This window comes from Notechis scutatus, chromosome 6 (genome assembly GCF_049901735.1).
Source record: "Notechis scutatus isolate UNSWTSFEM ecotype Mainland chromosome 6, rNotScu1.2, whole genome shotgun sequence".
NCBI lineage: Eukaryota > Metazoa > Chordata > Lepidosauria > Squamata > Elapidae > Notechis > Notechis scutatus.
Genome location: NC_142014.1, coordinates 55,088,040 through 55,108,832, shown reverse-complemented (window position 1 = coordinate 55,108,832; position 20,793 = coordinate 55,088,040). Strand labels below are relative to the sequence as shown.

Below are 20,793 nucleotides of genomic sequence, written 5' to 3'. Positions count from 1 at the left end.
AAGAAAGCCGATTATCTTGAAAGTGAAGATAACTTGGATGTATGATCTGAAGTAGGTGTGTAAGGTGGATTTTTTATTTTTTAAATCTCATAATGAATGCTGTGTTGCACCTTTCTGCTTAATCATCTGGCCATTATTTTTTTTCTATTACTTTTTTCCCACTAGAAGATAAGCATGGTTTTTCTTGACTGTGTTTCAAGGACTATCTGATTAGCTTTTCAATATAGTGTGCCAGATGGATCACATACATGACAGGTAGGGCAGGTGTCTTGCTATGTGGGTGGCAGTGGCAAGGGAGCATTTATCTGAAACAATGCTGTCTTTAAATAATCTCATAGACAAGCCATGTGATATGTGTATGCTCAGTAGGGTCTAGGAAATGCATTGTACCATAGTCCCAGGCTTATACTGCTCTAGTTAATTCTCTGTAATGTCTTTTCTATCAGGTTAATTTCAACAATATTGATTATAAATTGACTTTTAAAAATGGCAAATCAACATGTTATTGACCAATGTGGAACAAATAATAACACCACAATTTAGAGCCATTGAAAAAAAAAATTAAATGAAAATTGTATGGAAGTAATTCATACATTTATAACTTGATTAATGAATTATTATTATCCCATAAACTTAGCTGCAGGTGTGAATCAATCCTAGTCAAGAAGTTTGTGCAGTCATGTGGAAGCCAGTCCTACTATAGTTCTTTATTACTTTCAGTAGAAGTATACATAATATCCCAAGTCCACAGAGAGATGATCTAGGGTAGGGCTGTCAAACTCATGGCCCATGGGCTGGACGTGTCATGCGCTGGCCATTCCCACGCCTGGTTTAGCAAAGGGGGAAAGGTCGCAATCCGTCACGTGATGCCGCCATGACGATGCAAGTCTAGGGTACTAGGGAAGGATCAGCAACCAAACAACAGGGGTATATGTTTAAGGCTTCAGACTGCTGTTACTGTATGATACCCCATCATCCATAACAAAAGGACATCAGAGAAGAACAGTTCCCTCACCACTATTACATGAGTGCCCTGTGTCTCACTTAAGACATCCAGATATGGAGGCAGCCTTCAGAAAGGATGAACCTCCTCTCTGAACAATACTTGTGTGCACTATTGTCTCCGGCTATGCACATGTCCTATCAAACAATTAGACAATATTGCAATTCAGATCGGACATGCATGCAAAGGAGACCTAGATTTTCTGTCAGTTTTCCTACCTGCCCCCATTAATGCTGGTGGCTACCATAAAAAGTAACTATCTGATCCATACTGAATATTGATAAAGAATCCAATATTGATACAAATCAATACTACCTGATTCTATAGTATTAGTTTTCTCTTTATTTTAATCATTATGGTGGATGTAGGATTTTTATATTGTCACTATTGCATTTTGTTCCTGTGTAGTTGTTAGATTTCACCAATAAAAATATTTTCTAAAATATAAGAAAGACTGGCTTTTATTCGAATGCTTCCCATCACATTAAGACATCTTTAAAGAAACCAGAATGAGCTTGTGTGGAACTGATTTTTCTCCCTTGCATATGATTACAAAAATGTAAAATCATTGTTTATCACTAACCTATCCCATTGCCATAATTTTAAAGGGAAGGAATGCAAATAATGCTGATTTGGCATAAGACTGCTTCACCTAATTATCGCCTTAAAATTAATTAACAAGAGTTACCTTAAAAACACTCCACAATACCCATTCCTACTATATGTTCAACTTTATGCCAGTTCTGATCTCAGATAGCAGGATGGGAAATGCCTTAACCTCACTGGCTCCCTTGAAATTGCTGCTAGTCATGATTGATGATGCTGGACTTAGAACAAACATCAGTATGACTCAGGAAAAAAATCAGCTCTTTTCAATACCTCAGGCAGAGTAAGAAAGATAAAGGTAATCTCTGTGTTTGTTATTATTGCAAATGTTCTGCTCAGTTGGACTGCACTCAGGCAGAGCCCATTTATTACTATGAGAGAAAGATGAATTAAGATAGAAAGATAGAATTGTCCATAGGGAAGGCGAATAAAAACACCAACTGCATTAACAATCCAACCTAGTTTTGTTGATTACAAGCATTTTGCATTGGACTGTAATTATTGCCAAAGGCCAATAATTTGACTTAAACATAATGTAATGCCACCTTTTGGCCATGGGAGGTCAGTGGTTGCTGAAAAAAAAAAGATGCTTTAAGACACTTTCTGAATTCATAATCCTGTATTGAAAAAAGGAAATTTAGTTTTCAAAACCTGAGATGACAGTCTTGATCACAGGAGAGAGAAGAAATCTGCTGGTATGTGTCAGCCTAAAGAACTGAAGGATGATCATCTTAGATTTTGGAGACAGTGTGTGGATTAGATGTTAAAGTGGCCCAACAGGCCGCAGTGTTGCACGAGCCTGTCCAAGACAGCCGTATGCTGATCTGTGACAGCATTTGGGATGTATGAATAGTATCTGCATCTGTGATGTAGATATCCTGCTAGGTAGAAGCCAGCTGAACCAATCCTGAAAAGGTGTGTGTGCATGCAGCATATACGACTGCCGCACATAATCACTGGAGCGAAGGGCTTCCAATTGCACGAGGAAACAGTTTGGTTACGATCTGCATTAGCTCAATGACATACTGGTGTTTCCTCTAAGCAGAATTTTAGGACTTTCAGTGGCTTATGCTGCATCAGGAAGACATCACTTTGGGTAAGCCTTTCTCTAGAGACTTCTGTTTTCTGAACTGAATCAGGCTATAAAAAGAGCTTCTCCGAGGAGGTGGACTTGTGAAAAGACTGTTTTCGTGGAGACTTACCTGACACAGAGTTCTTTTTTTTTTTCCCCAATAAAAGAACTTACTTTTTTTAAAAAAATCTTTACATTTTCAAAGTGAATTCTTTTGCTTTAAGCCTGCTTTTTATGTGCCACAAAGAAAAGAAAGTTCAATGCTTTTAATGCCCCCCTTCCTCATGGTTTGCATTGTGTGAAGAGAGCAGCTAGGCTTCCAGGCTCATCATCTTCCATGAGTCATATGGTGAACATCTGCAACAGAAAGCCTAGGTATCCACCGATATTTCTCTCTCATTTTAGAATTATGCACGGTCGCAGAATGAAGTTACACGTAGACTCTTCAGAAATAGAATAGACTCCAGAAAATTTGGGGGGGTAGAACAGATTCCCTTCCCTCCTTTCCAGGAGAGATCCATCCAAGGTGTCAAGTGTCAAACTTCAAAAGGCGCTTTTGCTGTCAAGTGTCAAGCTTCAAAAGGTGCCTATCACTTCTCAGCCTGCCAACAAACTATGGGGGGAGGGAAAGGGGAGATAGAACTTAGGATCTAGACATCAAGATGTCAACCGTTGAGAACCAAGAACATTTTGACAGGTGTTTACCAAAACCAAAAGACTTTCTTACAACAATACCAGAGGACTCCATTGGACAATGGGACCTGGTCTAATAGAGAGGAGGGAAAACCTGAACTTTAACTATGTGGGTTTTCATGGGAAATGGTGGGATCTGGTTTTGCCCTCATCTTTACCAATATGATGTACTCAGTATAGTTTTGCAGAAAGAGATTGGATTGCCTCAGCCGTGCTTGCTTTGGTTGGGTTTGTCAGTTGGTTCTTTGACATCAAAAACCAATGAACCAATCTAGAGAAGGGTAGAGCCAATTAAAATTCTTCCCATCTCCCCTTCCTATGATTCCTAGGACATATAATACTTGAAACGGCATGAATCCCAGAAATACTTTGTCTGTGTTCTGTTGCTTTATTTATAAACTAGAAGTACAATTTTTAGGAAAGATTGATATGTACGTGTTTGTCATAGCCTACTATTCAATGACAGCACAATTCTAAATGGAGAAAAATAAATTACAGAACATCTTTTAGTAGGCTTTTGATGCCGTTGCTTAGATAAGCCATTTCACAAATGGCTGTGAAAGTGTCATCTTGTTGAATTTTTGTCATATTTGTATTTGTTATTCTTTCATGGAGTTCAAGGCAATGTGCATTGATTTGAACTTATTTGATGCCATGGTAATCTACTGAGGTTAGACAGAAGGAAAGTGGTCTGGGTTTTTGAATACGTAGCATATAAATCAAAATATTCAGTGGTGACATTAGCACTGTTTCCACCATAGATTTCACCCCTAGTTTGGGGAATGATTTCTGAATAGTATTATATATTACTGCTAATATTCAGATAACTCTTCTGTATTGTGCATATATTACATTGTAGATATGATGGCAGATAAATGAATTGTCTGGGCAATGCAATTACTTCTTGGCTGACAATCCAATGGAATTTTATATGTCCCCCTATTGATTCATGGTAATCTTTATCCATAGCTATTATTTTAAACTGGAGGATATATTATTGCCCTTGTGGCTTTACTATATGTATTTGTTCCATAGAGTCCAGAAACTATTTCCTAATACTTTCTCATCCTGTCCCAGAATTACATAGATGAGAACTGAACTGAAAAATAAAATCCCACTAATTGCTGAAAATTAATGGAAAGTGAACTACAGTATTTAGTAAAATACATGCTAATATGTGTAGTATTTCTCAAAAGTGAGGCAGCAGAAATCATTGAGAAAGAACATTGTGGTGGTAGGTGACATTAAAGTAATGTTAATACTTACATCATCCATTTTTGGATGAATGCATTTTACATGTAAATACAATGTGATTTAATCCGAAAAAAGATGACGTTTCTGTCTTAATTTAAAAAATATATCTCCTTCCCCAGCTGATAGATGGGTATGCAAACAGTAAGAGAGATTCCTTTATCTCTATCCACTCCATTCATCTTAATTTGTTCTGCAAAATTTGCAGTGACCGGTTCTTCTCAATGGCCACATTCCCAGTTTACTAAACTATTCCAAGTTTATAGCTTGATTTGTTCCAGTATCATGTGATAGAAAAACACCAATAACTTTCTGAATGTCTGGAACTATTGTAGAAAAGAGTTACAGTGGATATGAAAAATCTACATACCCCTGTTAAAACGCCAATTTTTGAAGTGTAAAAAGAAAATCAGATCAAGATAAATCACTTTGAATTTCCCCCCACCTTTAATATTACACATAAGCTTTCCCTGCAACTGCTATTCAGACCTCTGTAGAAGTCTGCATCATGCCCACTTGGTTGTCCAGTGATCTGATAGCTCCTTGGTTTTACATATAGCCTCCTACAACAGCTTTTCTCAATTTTTTTTGCCATAGAGGAAACCTTGAAATAATGTTCAATTCTCAGGGAACCTCTGCTTGCAAATTGCAGAAAATATGAAAACTCTCCAAACATTGGTGTTCTCTGAGCTTAGTTATTTGCTTGCAGGTGTTTCATTACCCTACTAAGTAACATAAGCTGAGGTACCGATCATCAGATATTATCTAATTGGCTAATGAAATGTCTGCAAACAAACAACCAAGCTCAGAGAGCACTAAGGTTTCCACAGTTCAGTCCTGAGCTACATATATTCTCTTCTGTTGGAATATGAAAACATCACAATACAATTAATTTCTAACCTAGACAATCCACATTTTACAATATTTACAGCAATAGAAAAGTGACAGATTAGCAGCTGAATCATGGCATGTAAAATTCCCACCACTGCAAGTCCTTGCCAACATAGTGTGCCATGCAAAGTTTGTGCAAAGTGCAAAACAAAGTTTATTTTCTTAATCAAAGTCTCTTGGTATTCCCAGCAACCTCTTGAAAAACCTAGTTAGAAAAGGCTCTGAGAAAATCACAATCACAGCTGAGAAGCTCTGCTATAATCTAAGTAGAAGGAGCCAAGGAGTTTCAGACTCCTGCTTTCATTGAATTGAATGTCCTAGGTCTAATAATGTCCTAAAATGCACAGATGAGGCGCATACAGTTTTGATGGTATCCATAACATCCATAACTTCCTACACTTAAACCTTGCTTTATTCCATATTCTAACATAGATATCACCTACCTGCAGCCCATGGGCTGTAATATGGCTCTGCAGAACTAATAATGTGGCCCCACAAGATTATAAAAAATAAAGGAAATGTGTTAATTAAATACATTAACTATATTATATATTTTATATGTGACCCAAAACAATTCCTCTTCACTCAATGCAGCCCAGGCAAGCCAAAAAGTTGGACAACCATGTTATAACACAATCTCAGTTCCATTCTTTTTTCGATCAAGAATGTAATATATGCAAGCTCCCTGGGGCAAAGGTAGAAGGGAAGAACTGAAGTTATACAGAAGGACTGCAACTAAGATGCACTATCTAGGAAGCAGGACGTCATTGTACAAAGAGTACAAGCCATCCTAAGGAAGGAAGCTGTTTTGACAAGGTCCAAAGTTGCTAAATTCAAAGTTGCTAAATTCCTCTTCCTTGCAAGAGTTAAAAATGCATTGCCTTTTATATTGTCTCGGTGAATACATATGAAAGTTATATTCATTTCTGAGTGAGGGTTGGAAAGAGATTTCTTGCTTGCTTGCTTGCTTGCTTTATTTATTAGATTTATGTAGTCACCCATCTCACGACTATGATTCTGGTCAGCATACAATAAAAAAAAAATACATTAAAACAATAAAACATGCATATAATAAGGCACAGGAGAACTTTAAAAACTCATATACAAAGTCATCTTGCCAGCTTCCTGTTCTCAAGAGATCATGGGCCTGCTGATTAAACCAAGGGCCTTCTAGAGGTTCAGTAGGGATGAGCCCAATCGCTTGTCAAGGTAAGATGTTCCACAGGGTGAGTGCTACAACAGAAAAGGCAGAAAAGTCTCACTTCCTGGATCCCATTAGAAAAACTTCTTAGCAGACAGGACCCATCATTTGCCCTTCCTACCTGGCTGATGGAACAGGTAAATGTAATAGGGAAGAGTCAATCCCATGCCATGTAGTGCTTTAAAGGTCAGAACAGGATCTTAAACCGTCCTGGAAGCAAACTGACAACTGTAACAGGTTTCATAATGTGCCTTTTTTGAGGCACTCGTAACTGCACTGTATTTTGTACCACATTTTGAAGCTTCAAAATACTTCAAAATATTCTTCAAGGGCAACCCCATGTAGAGTAAATTACAGTAGAGTAAATTTTCTTTCCTCTTCAGCTGAAAAAGCTTCTTGGATGAGAAGCGAAACATCTTCAAAGAAAAACCAGACAATCCAATTGCCTCTTGAAAAAGCACCTTTGGGACAACCATGACCTGGATGACTGAGAATCTCCATAGACATTACAGTAGTCCATTCAGGAGGTGAACAGGACATAAGCAACAGTGAGCAGAAATATCTAGAGGAAATAACAGGCAGTTCTCAGTTTCTGATAATAGTTCACAGTGTCAGAAATTTGCTACAGAGAGTAGCAAAGATTCAGGAGAAAGAAAAATAGTTGGGCAGGGTTTCACATGAAAACTTCTCTTGCAATGGATAAGATCTAGAATAAGTTTATGTTGCTTTGGGAGGCTAAATTCTACAGCATTTTCCCCCCTAAGGCAGGAATGGTATTAACTGCAGAAAAATCTGAGTGAAGCTATCTCTTTTCTGTTCATCTGAATTTTTGGGAAGTAGTATGATTCATTTTGTTTCCCATACAGGCTACTTACTGGCACTGCCAGCAAGACATGCCCTATTGTCCATTCTAGAACCAGTCTGACTGCCTTTGGTTGAAATAGTTGCAAAGGCTGTGTATAAGGTATCTTCCAGACATACATAATTTTCTGAATATATGAATATTCATCTATCATTTTTGTAAATAAGCAAAATCCGAGGCAGGTAAGAAATATTGTAAAGTATTGTGACAATTTCACTTAAAGGAATTGGCTGTTAAAGTTTTGTAACTGCTGTCACTGTAGATTTGTAAAGTTCCCATGAACACGTGTATGTGTACATGTGCAGGAAAGTTTCTGGAAAAAAAGTCAGTCTTGCCAGAAAGCAATAACAAGATATGATGAGATTAAATTAGGCACGCTTGCAATATACCTTTATTGAAATATTGTCTTCCCAATCCTTTCATAGTGTCCCTTCCCCTTCATGCCAAAACAACATAAGAGAAGCAACGAGAAGAGAGTCCAGATTGATGTGACCTTTATTATTTTAAGAGCATTTCCAGCACATTTACAGAGTTACAGGACTGCAGCAGACAGTTGAAGTATAGAACAAGATAGATGAACAGGTGGAGAATAAAAGAGGCCCATACAAACAAGTGGAATCAGGTGATAAATGATAAGGATTCAGATGATTCCAAACCTTTATGATTGATTCACCAGGATGATAAATTCTGGAAGAACGATAAAAATGAGAAGGAAATAAATAATTAATATACAAAAGAGATAGCTGTGGCAGATGCAACCAACACTGTTGGTTTCCCTGTCCCACAGCAATCGAGAGGTAAGGGATAGATCATGCATTTCCTGTGCAGAAGGTTGTCTCATATTCAATTTCTACACTGTCCAGATAGGAATGGGAAAACATCAACCCATCTAACAACACCAGATCTGAGTTAGTGTTGACTATACTAGGATAGATGGACCAAGGATGAAACTTATAAAGCAGCTTCTTATGTTTTTATATTCCTAGATATTATCATTCTCAACCATCTGTGGCTGCGTTGCTGATTAGGAATTTCAGGAGATGTAATCCTAACATTTCTGGAGAGCATCAGTTTGGAAAGATTTGTGAGCTGACAGGAAGTGCCTCTTTGAAAGAAATTGTGTTATCTCAGGGAGAATTGCATTGCTTGCCTCTGGTAAAGTGGTTCATCACAAACCAACCTGGCCTGTCACTTGTAGGCCTAATATTTAGCCTTGAGAAAATGGGATTAGAGCAACACTTTGTTGACTAAAGTAATTGATAAACTGAAGCTGTACATATCTATTGACACAGAAACACCTTAATAGTAGAACCATTTCATGAGAGAGGGGTCAAACCTTTTCACTGCAACCGCTCAAATACTCTGAAATCTAAATTATAGTATTTGGGAGATACTATAATTTGGATTTCTGGACCAAACAAGGGATAAGGCTCAATGGTCTGAACAGCCCCTTAAGACTTTATCGCTGTCTTTGAATGCATAATGAGGTTATTTATATTATTATAATCAGGTTATTATAATCAGGTTATTTACTTTTCAGGTATGAAAGTTGATTTGTCCAGGACAGCAAACTTACCATCAATACCTATTTTGCCATCCTCATCTTTATCTCCAGCACCCATGAATTCCTGGGTTTCTTTTTCAGTGAGATGCCTGCTATTGGGGGAAAAAATCTGCAACATCACCCTGTGAATGGAAAGGAAAAGAACAGAAGAACTGATTGCAGAAGTAATGGTTTTATAAACATTTATATTTGTTATATACATATAGACTTTTATTTTCTTTCAAAAAATGGTAAAAATTAGTTTTGGGGAGAAAACTGAAAAAATATAAAAGCTAATCTCATCTGGATCTTAAGAGTCAGTAACTTCTGAATGCTTGAACAACAGAAAGAAACAAAATGTATTGTTATAAAGAAAAATCCACGCAAATTGAAATGGAACTAAAAGATGTAACGGAAATTAAATCTTGTACAAATCCAGGCAGAATGAAAAGGATTTTAAATTGACAATGAAAGGCTTCAGTGTAATGTATCTAGTAGACAGGTATAGGTAGTCTGTACTAAATTCAGGCTTAGTCATAAAATGAAATTGATTTTTAAAATACATCTTATTTGTATAGTCTAGTTTCCCCCCAAAATTATTTCTGTGTATCTTAGCTTATTGAGGAGGGAGGTCATATAAGGAATGAGACAGGTTGTTTTGTGTGTGAAGCCTAAAGTACAGAGGACTTTAATGACCGACCACCCTGGAACTAATGGCAGCAGCTGAACTTCATAGGACAAATGCCTTGTGTTTGCAGAAGTCATCACCCAATAAAGATCACTCTCCTTCATTTTGGACCACCTCAAATTTCTACATAGTCCTGAAGGTCATCTTCATGGAAAATGGATATTCAAGTGGAATGTCTGTGGAGATTCTCAATTATCCAGGTCATGGTTGTCCCAAAAGTGCTTTTCCAAAGACAACTGAACTTTTTTGGTTTTTGCTTAAAAATGTTTCACTTCTCATCCATTTAGTTCTTCATGAACTGAAGAAGCTTCTTGGATGAGAAGCAAAACATCTTCAAGAAAAAAAAACCTCAAGAAAGTCCAGTTGCCTTTTAGAAAAACACCTTTGGTTCAAGTGGAATGGATTACAGCAGAATGCAAAGTGGTTTGACGAGAAAGTATACTTCTGACACATTCATGAACTGAAGAATATTCCTGGACTACTGTATTCTCATGTTTAAGCCATCCACTTAATTCTTAAGGGAAACGATGCCATTAATTCCTAGTCATCACCCTCAGCATCTTCCTTTCTGACTTGTCTAGATTTATGTGCTTTCTCTTTAGTTTATATTTGTGTTCTAGTACAAGACTAGAGGGGGGGAAACCTTGAATGAATGACCTTAAATTTGCCTAGAAAAGACATTGTCACATGTTTGGTACTTAACAAGGAAGAGAATGCAACTAGAAAAAAGCACAATTTCAGATGCTATAGTGGTTATTTGAATCTATTCTCAGTATCTGTAATTCAAGCTCTATTGGTTTGAAGCTGCCCTACAGAATTTTTCCACAGAAAAGAGTAGATGGACTCTTAATGGACTTAAAACCAGAATAGATTTAATGGAGTTAGGTTTCAGCAGAATAGATTTTAGTTGAACATCATGAGAAATGTTTGAAAAGTCAACACAAATAAAGAATAGATTTTACCTGTTTGATGGGCTGGAGGGAAATTTATTATTTTGATTTATTTGATTTTTATGTCTGCCCATCTCATCTAAGTAATTCTTAGTGGTTCTTAACAGGTAAAAAAAACAAGTTAAAAACCAATATGCAAACATGTAAAACTGTCTACAATTAGTTTCAGAAATAGAAAATCGTGATCATCAGAGCTCCCCAAATGACATACCTCCCTCTCCTTTGGCAGTTGGGGATGATGATGGGGTTGGACAATTCCATGATTTGCTCATATGTATAACATAGATTGTATTCTTTAACATAACATTAACATTTTCTCCTCTACTGCCCTGCCCTGCAAGCTAGTTAGATTTTGTATTAGGAATAACATTTAATTCAGTTCAGAATTTTAGATTCAGTTTCCGTTCTGATTTTATTTCTTTAATGAGAATAGTACATCTGATTTATTAGTAACAGAGTAGTATAGATAGCTATACTTTCAGTATGGCTAGAATTGTGGGAGATTGTCAACTATGTCTGCATTTTTCTACTAGTAGTCAGACAGTGTCAAAAAAATCAATCTGTATTCCACATTACTAGCATATAGCACATTTCAATTGGTACATATTATGAAAGGAATATTAATCTTTGCTTACTGTATTTCACCGGTTTCAAGATAGCCATTTTTATCTGTATCCAGAATGCTAAAAAACATTTTCAGTTCTTGGAGGCTTTTATTTTTCAATCCCAATATCTCAAAGAATTTCTTGTAGTCAAAAGAATTGGTAGCTGCAGGAAAATGAACAGAATTCAGTTTGCATGAGCATTTTTTCCCCTTTTGTAGAAGACATGGTCCATTCATTTTCACAGTGTAGGAGCAAATGATTGATGCATGATTGTTCATTTTTGGGGGAAAGCAATGTTAGGTGATTTAACTATGCCAATGAGTGCCATCCTAGCTTGAGCCAATAATTGAAAATAGAATACTTCTCAGTGGAGATAGTTCACCCACCAAATGTAAATAACATTGTAACCAAAAATGACCAAATCTTAGTACCTATTTCAGCCTTGCTTATTCTAGTTTCTTCCAGATATGTGGGACTGCAGCTTCCCATACAGATTGCAGAAAGCCAATCTACATGCATATATATATTTTGTAAGAGGAGACCCTGTTAATCTAGGGTAGCCAAACATTAACTTTATGTGCTACACCCTGTGCCATTACTTTGCCCTTGAGCGGTTTGGTTTTCTTTGTTATTGATTGATAGCTTGATCTCCTTTTTTTGAGGACAGCAATCTTCCCAAAGCAGCTGTCAAACAACTAGTCAATAGTAGTAAATAAAAATATAGTACACTAAATACTGTTTTAAATACTGTTTTAAAATAAATTATTTGTATTATTTCCACATGACAGATAGTAGTAATGGGCTTCTATGTCATTTGTCTTCCTCCACTTCACTGCATTACTCAAATTATCCAAGGTCTGCAGGCTAGGAGATACCTGCAGAAACCTGAGCATCACTATAGCCATGACGGTCTTGCCACAGTCAATTTGCCACGGTCCTCACTGTGGGACCACTCACCAAGGCCAACTCATCATGGGCCAACTCTTCACAGGACAATCCAACAATTCAATTATTTAAAATCATTAAAGCATTATTTTAATTTTTGTCATTCACATTTAATTTGTCTCTCCTTTGGCATCCTTTCTTTTCCACCATTCTATTCTATTTCACCATTTTTAAAAATATATTAGTGTGATTCTTGTCCCGCGGCAAGTTGGCCAAGGAGAGTTGGCCCATGGTGAGTTGGCCATGGAGGGCTAGCTGTGGAGAGTCGGCCACAGTAAATTGTCCCATTCTGTGACTATAGTGCTTGAAAATGGGATCCAGGCATGCACTACTCAGGAGAATCAGAGAGAGAAACACCATGAAATGTATGTAAATAATGACATTTATATAAATAAGATTTATGTAAATAATGTGTTGATTGAGAACAGAACTTTGTGAAGATATGGTATAGCTATACAGTGATCATATAGATCATATACAGTGAACAAGAAATTTCTTGCATCTCTGATCTATTGCTTCCACTGCTGAGCAATAGCAATCCTGTGGTGGAACATGTATTCAAGAGAAAAGAGAAGGAAGTGATGGCTGATATGACTTTGTTGGTATTGTAAGGATATTACAGCAGAGCATAAATCTAGAAAGCTCTATCCGACTGCTAGAAATGATGATAAGTATATTTGGGGAGTACTGGGAAGTGCAGGCTAACTCTCTTCCCTGTAGTCACTATCCAGCATTCTCTCTATGCTTTTGCCCTACCTCCCTACTTTCTAGGACTGATTCCCTCCCTCCCTCCCACCCACCCACCCAGGGAGACGATCAACTTGTGCAAAAGTGTTAGAAAAGCTAGGCTGGACAGGCCTTGCAAAGTGTTGAGGGCAAACCAATCCCATTCCTCTTAGTGAGCCCTGGTTGCTGTATCTTTTCCCACTGGTTGAAACAGGAAGCAGGCAAGATAGAGCAAATAACTGTGAACCTGTTTCCTTTAATGATGGGCATGCTCATAAATAACCCAATAGTGTTTGGCAGTGATTTGAGACAGATGCAGTGGATACAGGATAGGGACTGGCAATGGAAGCAACAAAGTTTATGATTCATGGATGGATGGATGAACGGATGGATGGATAGTACTTTTAACTCAATAGTGTAAGACATCACCAAGTCAAGGTCATCTGTTGGCAGGAAGAATGCAAAAATTAGGTTAGGTAGGTGACTATAACAAACAAAATTGATGCTGCTGTGTGTAATCTGTCACTAATATTTATTTATTCTATTGCTCATTTGTATCCTATCTTTATTATTTTTGCAAATAGTTCAAGCCAGTGAACATGTCCAACACACCTTCCTCCTCCTGTTTCCTCATAACAACAACCCTTTGAGGTGGGTGTGGTTGAGAGAGAGTGATTGGCCCAAAGTCACCCAGCTGGCTTTCGTGGCTAAGGTGGGACTTGAACTCACCATCTCCTGCTTTCTACCCTTGTAAAAATTCACTTTGCTCCTTGCTTTTCTTCCTTGTTTTATTTGTAGGAGTACCTAGTATTTTACATAACACAAAATGCTGGCGTATTCACTTGGAAAGCATCATGGACTAGATAGTGAATAGATGACCATATAGATGTACATAGATAGATACACACTTGTGACAACTCCAGAAGCAAAGCTTCTTATCTAATTGCTTTGAACACAGGCATGGATTGTACCTATCTTATTATAGCAAGACCTTGTCACTTTATATGAAATAAAACTGCTTTTAATTGGGACTGCCAAGGGATGACTGCAAATTGATTACCCTACAAATTAGATGTGGCCACATTATGTGAACAAAAGAGACCATTAGGTTGCAGTTACATCCTCATGCCAATTGAAACTGCAGTTGGGAAAATGAGCCTATGAATATCAGGGAGTAGTCTTTGGATGTGGTTTCAAAAGGTGCTTCGCTGCCCGCAGGATTATGAAGATAACACCTATCTTCAGTTCTGTAAAGCAGCCATGTCTTTTCCAAAGATCAGACCACAACCACAGAGGGCACCTTCACAATCCTAGGAAATGATGTGGTTGCTTTGAAGAATTGCTGTTGTCTATTGAATACTTATTTTCATCTTCTACCTTGCTAGAAGCACCATCTCCAAATTATTTGTGAAGCATTGCACAGCCATAATGGAGACAACAAGACTATTTTTGTGGTATTTTGAAAAGCATAGTAGGGAACCTCAAACCAAAAAGGATGCAAATATAGCATTTAGTTTTTAAGAAGGAAGAGGGTTAAGATAGTGTTAAAATGGGAATTGTAAGAACCCACCATCTGTTGACCAGGGCATATATGTATTGTCATTCTGAATTATTTAGCATTTAGACTTACATAGTGTTTTCACAGTGCTTTACAGCCCTTTCTAAGTGGTTTACAGAGTCAACTTATTGCCCCCAACAATCTGGGTCTTCTAATACCGACCCTAATACTGGAAGGATGGAAGGATCAATGTTGAGCTGGTGAGAATCGAACTACCGAATTTCTGACAGTTGGTAGTCAGCAAAATTAGTCTGCAATGCTGCCTTCTAACCAATGTGCCAACATGGTAATTGTACCATTTGCAGTAAAGATCCCTGCTCCATGGTATTTACAGCTGATATTTCACCTTTTTGTTTTATTTTTTGTTTACTTATTAAAGCCAGATGTAGTAATGATGTTATAATTATTAACAGATTTATATTCCAACTGTATTTTACAAAATCCAAGCATAATTAATGCTTTTATTTCCTATTTTCCCACTGCAACCATCCTGAGAGGTGTGAGCTCTGCCACAAGAGGCTGACTGACCCAAAGTCATCCAGGTAACCTAATTTGCCTTCAGCTACATTTTAGGACCTGACCAGGAAACCAGCCTAAGATGCTGAAAGATAATCACTTCTCTTCCTCTTTCTCTGTCTCTCATCTCTCTGTCTCTCTCCCCCTCCCTTCAGTCTACAGATATGTCCCAACTGTGAACTTTTGCAAATGAGGACTAAACTAGATGTAACACAGGAGATTAATATATTCATGATTGCATGATATTCACAGTTTCACCCAAAAGATTCAAGACACTTCAGATTGTAACAAAAGAAGTACTTTAAACATCAAGCAAAGAATTTAAGGGTTTTTTGGGTGTGTGTGTGTGTGTGTGTGTGTGTGCGCGCGCGCGGATACAGGATCTAGCAGTTCAGTGGCCTGGTTATAGCCCAGAGAACAAGAGAGGAATTTTTCTGAAGTCCAATGGATGTCCAGGGCATTGGCAGAGTTCTACAAGAAAAGAAGTATAGTTTCAAGAAAATGAGAGAAGACAAGGCAACAGATATTTTAACCACCATTCTGTAGCAGGAAAAAAATAATCATGGGAGAATTTCCCATTGTCAGTCAAGAGTTCAGAAGACTGTTTCCTTAATTTCCATATTTTAACATTGCTGTCTGCATCCTAAACAGAAGGGAAGGCTATAATTAAAAGGGGTTGACAAATAACGATTTGTTTAAGGTTTTCTCCAGTGTATATTTTGTATAAATTATCTCACAGTGCGCATGGAGGTGGTGAGATATTATTTAGGAGACTGCTATAAAACAGGCTTTGTACTATATCACAGCCGTGACATGAGCCTCTCTCTCTCTCCCCCTCTCCCCCCCCCTCTCTCTCACACACACACCCCTCACACAACAACAGTAAGAACAACATTAATAATATTGATGATAATCCTCAAGAGTTTAAATGGCTGAGTTTAAATACTGAAATAATAATTGTCACCTTGGTTTTTACATCCAGGAGAGGTAATGGGGAAATCTGATACAGTGACTTTAAGAAGTGCTCTGATTGGCAATGTCTTTCATTTGGACAGATTTCTTTTTCTGGCACTGCATGAAAATTTAGAGGAAATCAATGAACAGAAAAAAGAGGAAGATGTGAGTTGGAAATCAGTCCACTCCAGGAGGAATCTGTTCTATGGCACACTTTCCTTGTGCAAGTGCTACTGTTTCATTCAGGGCATTTATCCAAGGTCACAGCAAAAATCACACAAAAATTGCAGTGTTTAAGTAAAAGGGGGAAGGACACAATTTAGCTGGTTGCTTGCATTAAGCAAATATACACAGAGAAGCATATATTAGCCCATGACTGGACAATTAGAAGCCCATTTCTCTCTCTCTTTTTTTTTTTGGTGGAATGATCAGATTTCTGCCTCTCAGAATAAACAGGCTCCTCTTCCCCAGTTGAGGGGATGAAGAAAAACCATTCCATAACTAAACTGTGAATTCAGCCGTGTTGCTGAAAATAAATTCATGGGTTAAGAATTTTTTAAATTGCAAGCATATGTCTAGCCGTCAAGCTGCTATGCTTTTATTTGGGGTTGATTCATAGATCATAGGTTTTGGGGGTTGTTGTTTTTTTTTTGCAAAAAATAAAGTGGATTTTATAAGTTTGAAGTCTGCTCATTCCTGTCTCAACCATATGATATCAGATGGTTTGAGAGAGTGACAATTCCAGAGAGCTGGCTTGGGACAGTACTTTAAGATACTGGAGCAAAACTGTAAGACTCTAAGTTCTAGCCTTGTGGATGGCTTTGGATCATTCACTCCCTCAACCCAACCTACCTCACAGGATTGCTGTTGTGGGGAGAACAGGAAAAAGGGACATTACATACACACCCTGAACTGTAAAAAGAAAAAAAAGTTGGGATATAAGTATAATACAGAGAAAAATAAAATCCCATAGAAGTGAAGAGCCCTGAAAAACTTGGGTGAAATAGCAAGGGCTTGCTTGAATGAGATTTTTAATCCAGATTTGTCTTCTAGGTAAACTAATCCAGATTTTGGGGAAAAAGAAGGCTATGCCAAACAGACAATGTTGACCATGCAGTCCAATATATTTGGAGGGCACCAGATTTCATAATGCTAAACCAAACAGTTCTATGTTCAGCCATGCCTAATGGTATTACTTGACAGTAGTACAGCCATCTGCAGTCTGGGCACACTGAAGTTATATGGAATTTCCCAGAGAACTGTGTGACTTAAAAGTTCATACAACAGAAGCAAACTAAGGAAGAATAATTGTATTACCAAGGTATAGTGATGCGTATAATAGCAAAGGAACATATACATCGAAGACATGTTCAATAAAGGGAGAATTGGAGAGATTAGTGTGGCCAGATATCGAAGAAGGCAGGAGATGAGATCTTTTACATCCTTGCTAGAAGGAAATTCAGTGGATGTGGTTTGCATGCTGAGCAACACCAGGAGAAATAATCTTTCTGATGCAGCTGGCAATGTGTGGGAGCTTGCCATTCTTCTTTCTTGCATCAGACCTCTGTGGATTCCTTCCCCCTCCCCCAGAAGAAGTAGAATAAGCTGACCCTGGGCCCGGTTGTGTTTTAACCTGACCTTTCTGCCCCTTGAGCTCATGGTCGCAAGGGGGCATCTATTGTGTCCAGAATCCCCATTTAGGGACAAAAACTAATCACTAGGTGCCGGCATCAAATATGGAAACTTGCAAGGAAATTTGACCATTCATATCCTCCTTCTGCCCTTGTATGCTTTCAAGAAGAGACTGGATTGCCATTGGTCAGAAATGGTGTGGGGTTTCCTGCTTTAGGGGGGAGGGGTTGGACTAGATGACCTACAAGATCCCTTCCAACTCTGTTAATCTGTAATCTGTAAGAGACTTCATTGAAAGTAATTGCTTTCCTCCCCCCCCTCCTTTAAAAAAAGAAAGCAAGTAAAATAAATAAATAAACCAAGTCTATGACAAGAAATTGAAACTCTTGGAAAGATAGGGAAGCAGAGGGGGATATTGCTAAAGTGGCAACCTTGCATTCTCCAGGTTTGTGGCATGGCAACTTTTCTATGCCCGGGTCGTAGAGTTCGACTTTGCGGGAGCTGCAGTGCAAAAGATCTAACTAGGTGTCCCTGGCTGAAGGGTAAAGCCAGAAACTTCCTTTGGACTCTCTTCCTCGGGCTGATAAAACGTGCGGTCTCTGCTAGCGCAGCACAGCCGTCGCCTTTCCGCTCAAGGAAGTTGGCGCAGGGAGACTCGTCCCCGGACTCTTCCCGCCTGTGCCCGCTTTGGCTGGGCACCCAGCCCCCCCTCCCTTCTCCCCGCGCCTCCGATCCCCTCTCTTCCTGCTTGAGCTCCACTTTTCAGCAACGCGGGCACCTTCCCCTGCTCCCAGCCCTCCTGCCCCGTTGGAAAGGCTCACCCGCAAAGGCTCTCAACATCTTCTTGATCTCCTCGCCGGCGAACAAGTCAGCCATCGCCATCCTCGCAACTGTTTGGGGGAAAGAGTGGGAGAGAAAGTGCAAGGAAAGACTTCAGGTGGAGGGGGAGGGGGCAAAGTGCCTTTCTCCTCGGTTTTGCTCATATGACCAGAGCTGCAGTGCTGGGCGGGGATGGCACACCGGGATAAAGCTGGACCCGTGCCAGCCACCACCGCTGCCAGCAGCAGCAGCAGCAGCAGCAGCAGCAGAAGGACGGCGAGACGCGCGCCGAGGACAGTGCTGCGGGTCGCTCGGCCAGGCGCGCCACTTTGCAACAAGGACCAAGACCCGGTCAAGAATCAAGACTTTGTTTTGTCTGGGCTGGGGAAATAGCCATTTAGGGCACGGAGAAACGGGAGGGGGGTGAGAGGGGGTGGTGGGGAAGCAGTGCAGCAGAAAAAACGGGCCAATGCCAAACCAGCACTAAATAATAATAATAATAATAATAATAATAATAATAATAATAATAATAATAATAATAATAATAATAATAATAATAATAATAATAATAATAATAATAATAAGGGACTGGTTGTAAAATCGCTCCTATCTTTCATCCGAGCCCGGAAGATCCTTGCAAAGAAATAGCTAAGTTCTTCCTTCCTTCCTTCCTTCCTTCCTTCCTTCCTTTCTTCCTTCCTTCCTTCCTTCCTTCCTTCCTCCCTCCCTTCCCTTCCCTTCCCTTCCCTTCCCCTTCCTTCCTTCCTTCCTTCCTTCCTCCCTCCCTCCCTCCTTCCCTTCCCCTTCCTTCCTTCCTCCCTCCCTCCTTCCCTTCCCTTCCCTTCCTTCCCCTTCCTTCCTTCCTTCCTTCCTTCCTTCCTTCCTCCCCTCCCTCCCTCCCTTCCCTTCCCTTCCCTTCCCTTCCTTCCTTCCTTCCTTCCTTCCTTCCTTCCTTCCTTCCTTCCTTCCTTCCTTCCTTCCTTCCTTCCCTTCCCTTCCCTTCCCTTCCCTTCCCCTTCCCCTTCCCCTTCCCCTTCCTTCCTTCCTTCCTTCCTTCCTTCCTTCCTTCCTAGTCTCGGCATTCATCCTCAAGGCAGACTCCTAGACAGCAGAAGGAATTCGCCCAAGGTCACCCAATGAATGAACTCCCGACTAGACTCCCGCCCTGTAAATAAGAAACCCACCCCCCTCAGTGCCTAGTTCTAAAGAGGAGGGAGGCTTTCCCAATTCCCGCATGCAGAGCTGTACCTCTCCATTCACCTTTTTTTTGGTATTGTGAATTAAGTACTGCGGTGGGGGGGAGGGCAGCAGGAGGCAGGGCATGTCTTGCATTCGCTCTTCTTTGTTGCTCCAGACAAGACTTGCATTGTGCAGCCACCTCACTTTTGCTTCATAGGCCAGAAGAGGTTGCCTTCCATATGTAGTAGCCTTTGCTTATTTCCCCACCCTTCGGGTTTTTAGAGGACGGGCTCCGCCTAGCTTCCCCAACTCTGTCCAAGATACTTGCCCCCCGTCTTCCCTGCTTCTCCTCCTTTAATGGATTATTTCTAGTAATGGAAGGAAAATAGATGGAAGGAACTGCAGGGAAATATGTATGGGAGCAAGACTGTCCAAAAGGTTAACTCTTGAAACCATATTCAACTACATGATAGAAACCAATCAGATTCAAAAATCTGATAGATTTGTTTTACTAGATCTTACGCTTTTGCTTCTCAAACATCTATAACCTGGATATAGGATGTATTTCCCTTCTATAGTTGGTCCTTCATATTCTAAGGCAGCATCCTCCCCAGAGTGGCTTCTTTCACATGAGCCACATGTCGTACTTTAAATAAAATAAGTTACAAATACCCCTTTTGATTTCATTTTAAGGACAGCTTGAGTTTGTTCAAACTTTTGTTCAAACGTTTGTTCAAAGGTTCTGTCGTAGGCCCAGTACTCTTCAATATCTTCATTAACGACTTAGACGAGGGAATAGAAGGGGAACTTACCAAATTTGCAGATGATACTAAGCTGGCAGGAATAGCTAACACCCAAGAAGATAGGCTCAAGATCCAGATGGATCTTGAGAGACTAGAACACTAGCCCATATCTAACAAAATGAAATTCAATGTAGAGAAAAGTAAAATCCTACACTTAGGCAAGAAAAAACAAAAGTTCACATATAGACTGGGTGAAACCAGGCTCAATTAGCAGTAACTTTGAGAGAGATCTTGGAGTCTTAGTGGACAACCAGCTAAATATGAGCCAGCAGTGTGCTGCAGCAGCCCAAAAAGCT

The 20,793-nt window shown here is 39.3% G+C and overlaps 1 protein-coding gene across 1 annotated transcript; it reads right to left on the bottom strand.

Annotated features, from left to right (window-relative positions):
• Positions 1–8,056: 8,056 nt before the first annotated feature.
• On the bottom strand, positions 8,057–18,716 carry PVALB (parvalbumin). The gene is made up of 4 exons (XM_026692882.2): positions 18,518–18,716; positions 11,396–11,528; positions 9,156–9,265; positions 8,057–8,266 (listed from the first exon to the last, which is right to left on the bottom strand). Exons 1-4 carry the CDS (start codon positions 18,576–18,578, stop codon positions 8,238–8,240), a joined length of 333 nt encoding a protein of 110 aa, XP_026548667.2. The 5' UTR covers positions 18,579–18,716; the 3' UTR covers positions 8,057–8,237.
• Between the last annotated feature and the right edge of the window lie 2,077 nt (positions 18,717–20,793).

Bases quoted from the DNA above. Each gene is read 5' to 3' on its own strand.
- PVALB (XM_026692882.2), bottom strand. From the start codon at position 18,578: ATGGCGATGGCTGACTTGTTCGCCGGCGAGGAGATCAAGAAGATGTTG. The intron at 11,529-18,517 runs GTGAGCCTTTCC...ATTTTCCTGCAG, and splicing joins GATGTTGAGAGCCTTTGCGG to CTACCAATTCTTTTGACTAC. The intron at 9,266-11,395 runs GTAAGCAAAGAT...TTCCATTCACAG, and splicing joins CTTGAAACCGGTGAAATACA to GGTGATGTTGCAGATTTTTT.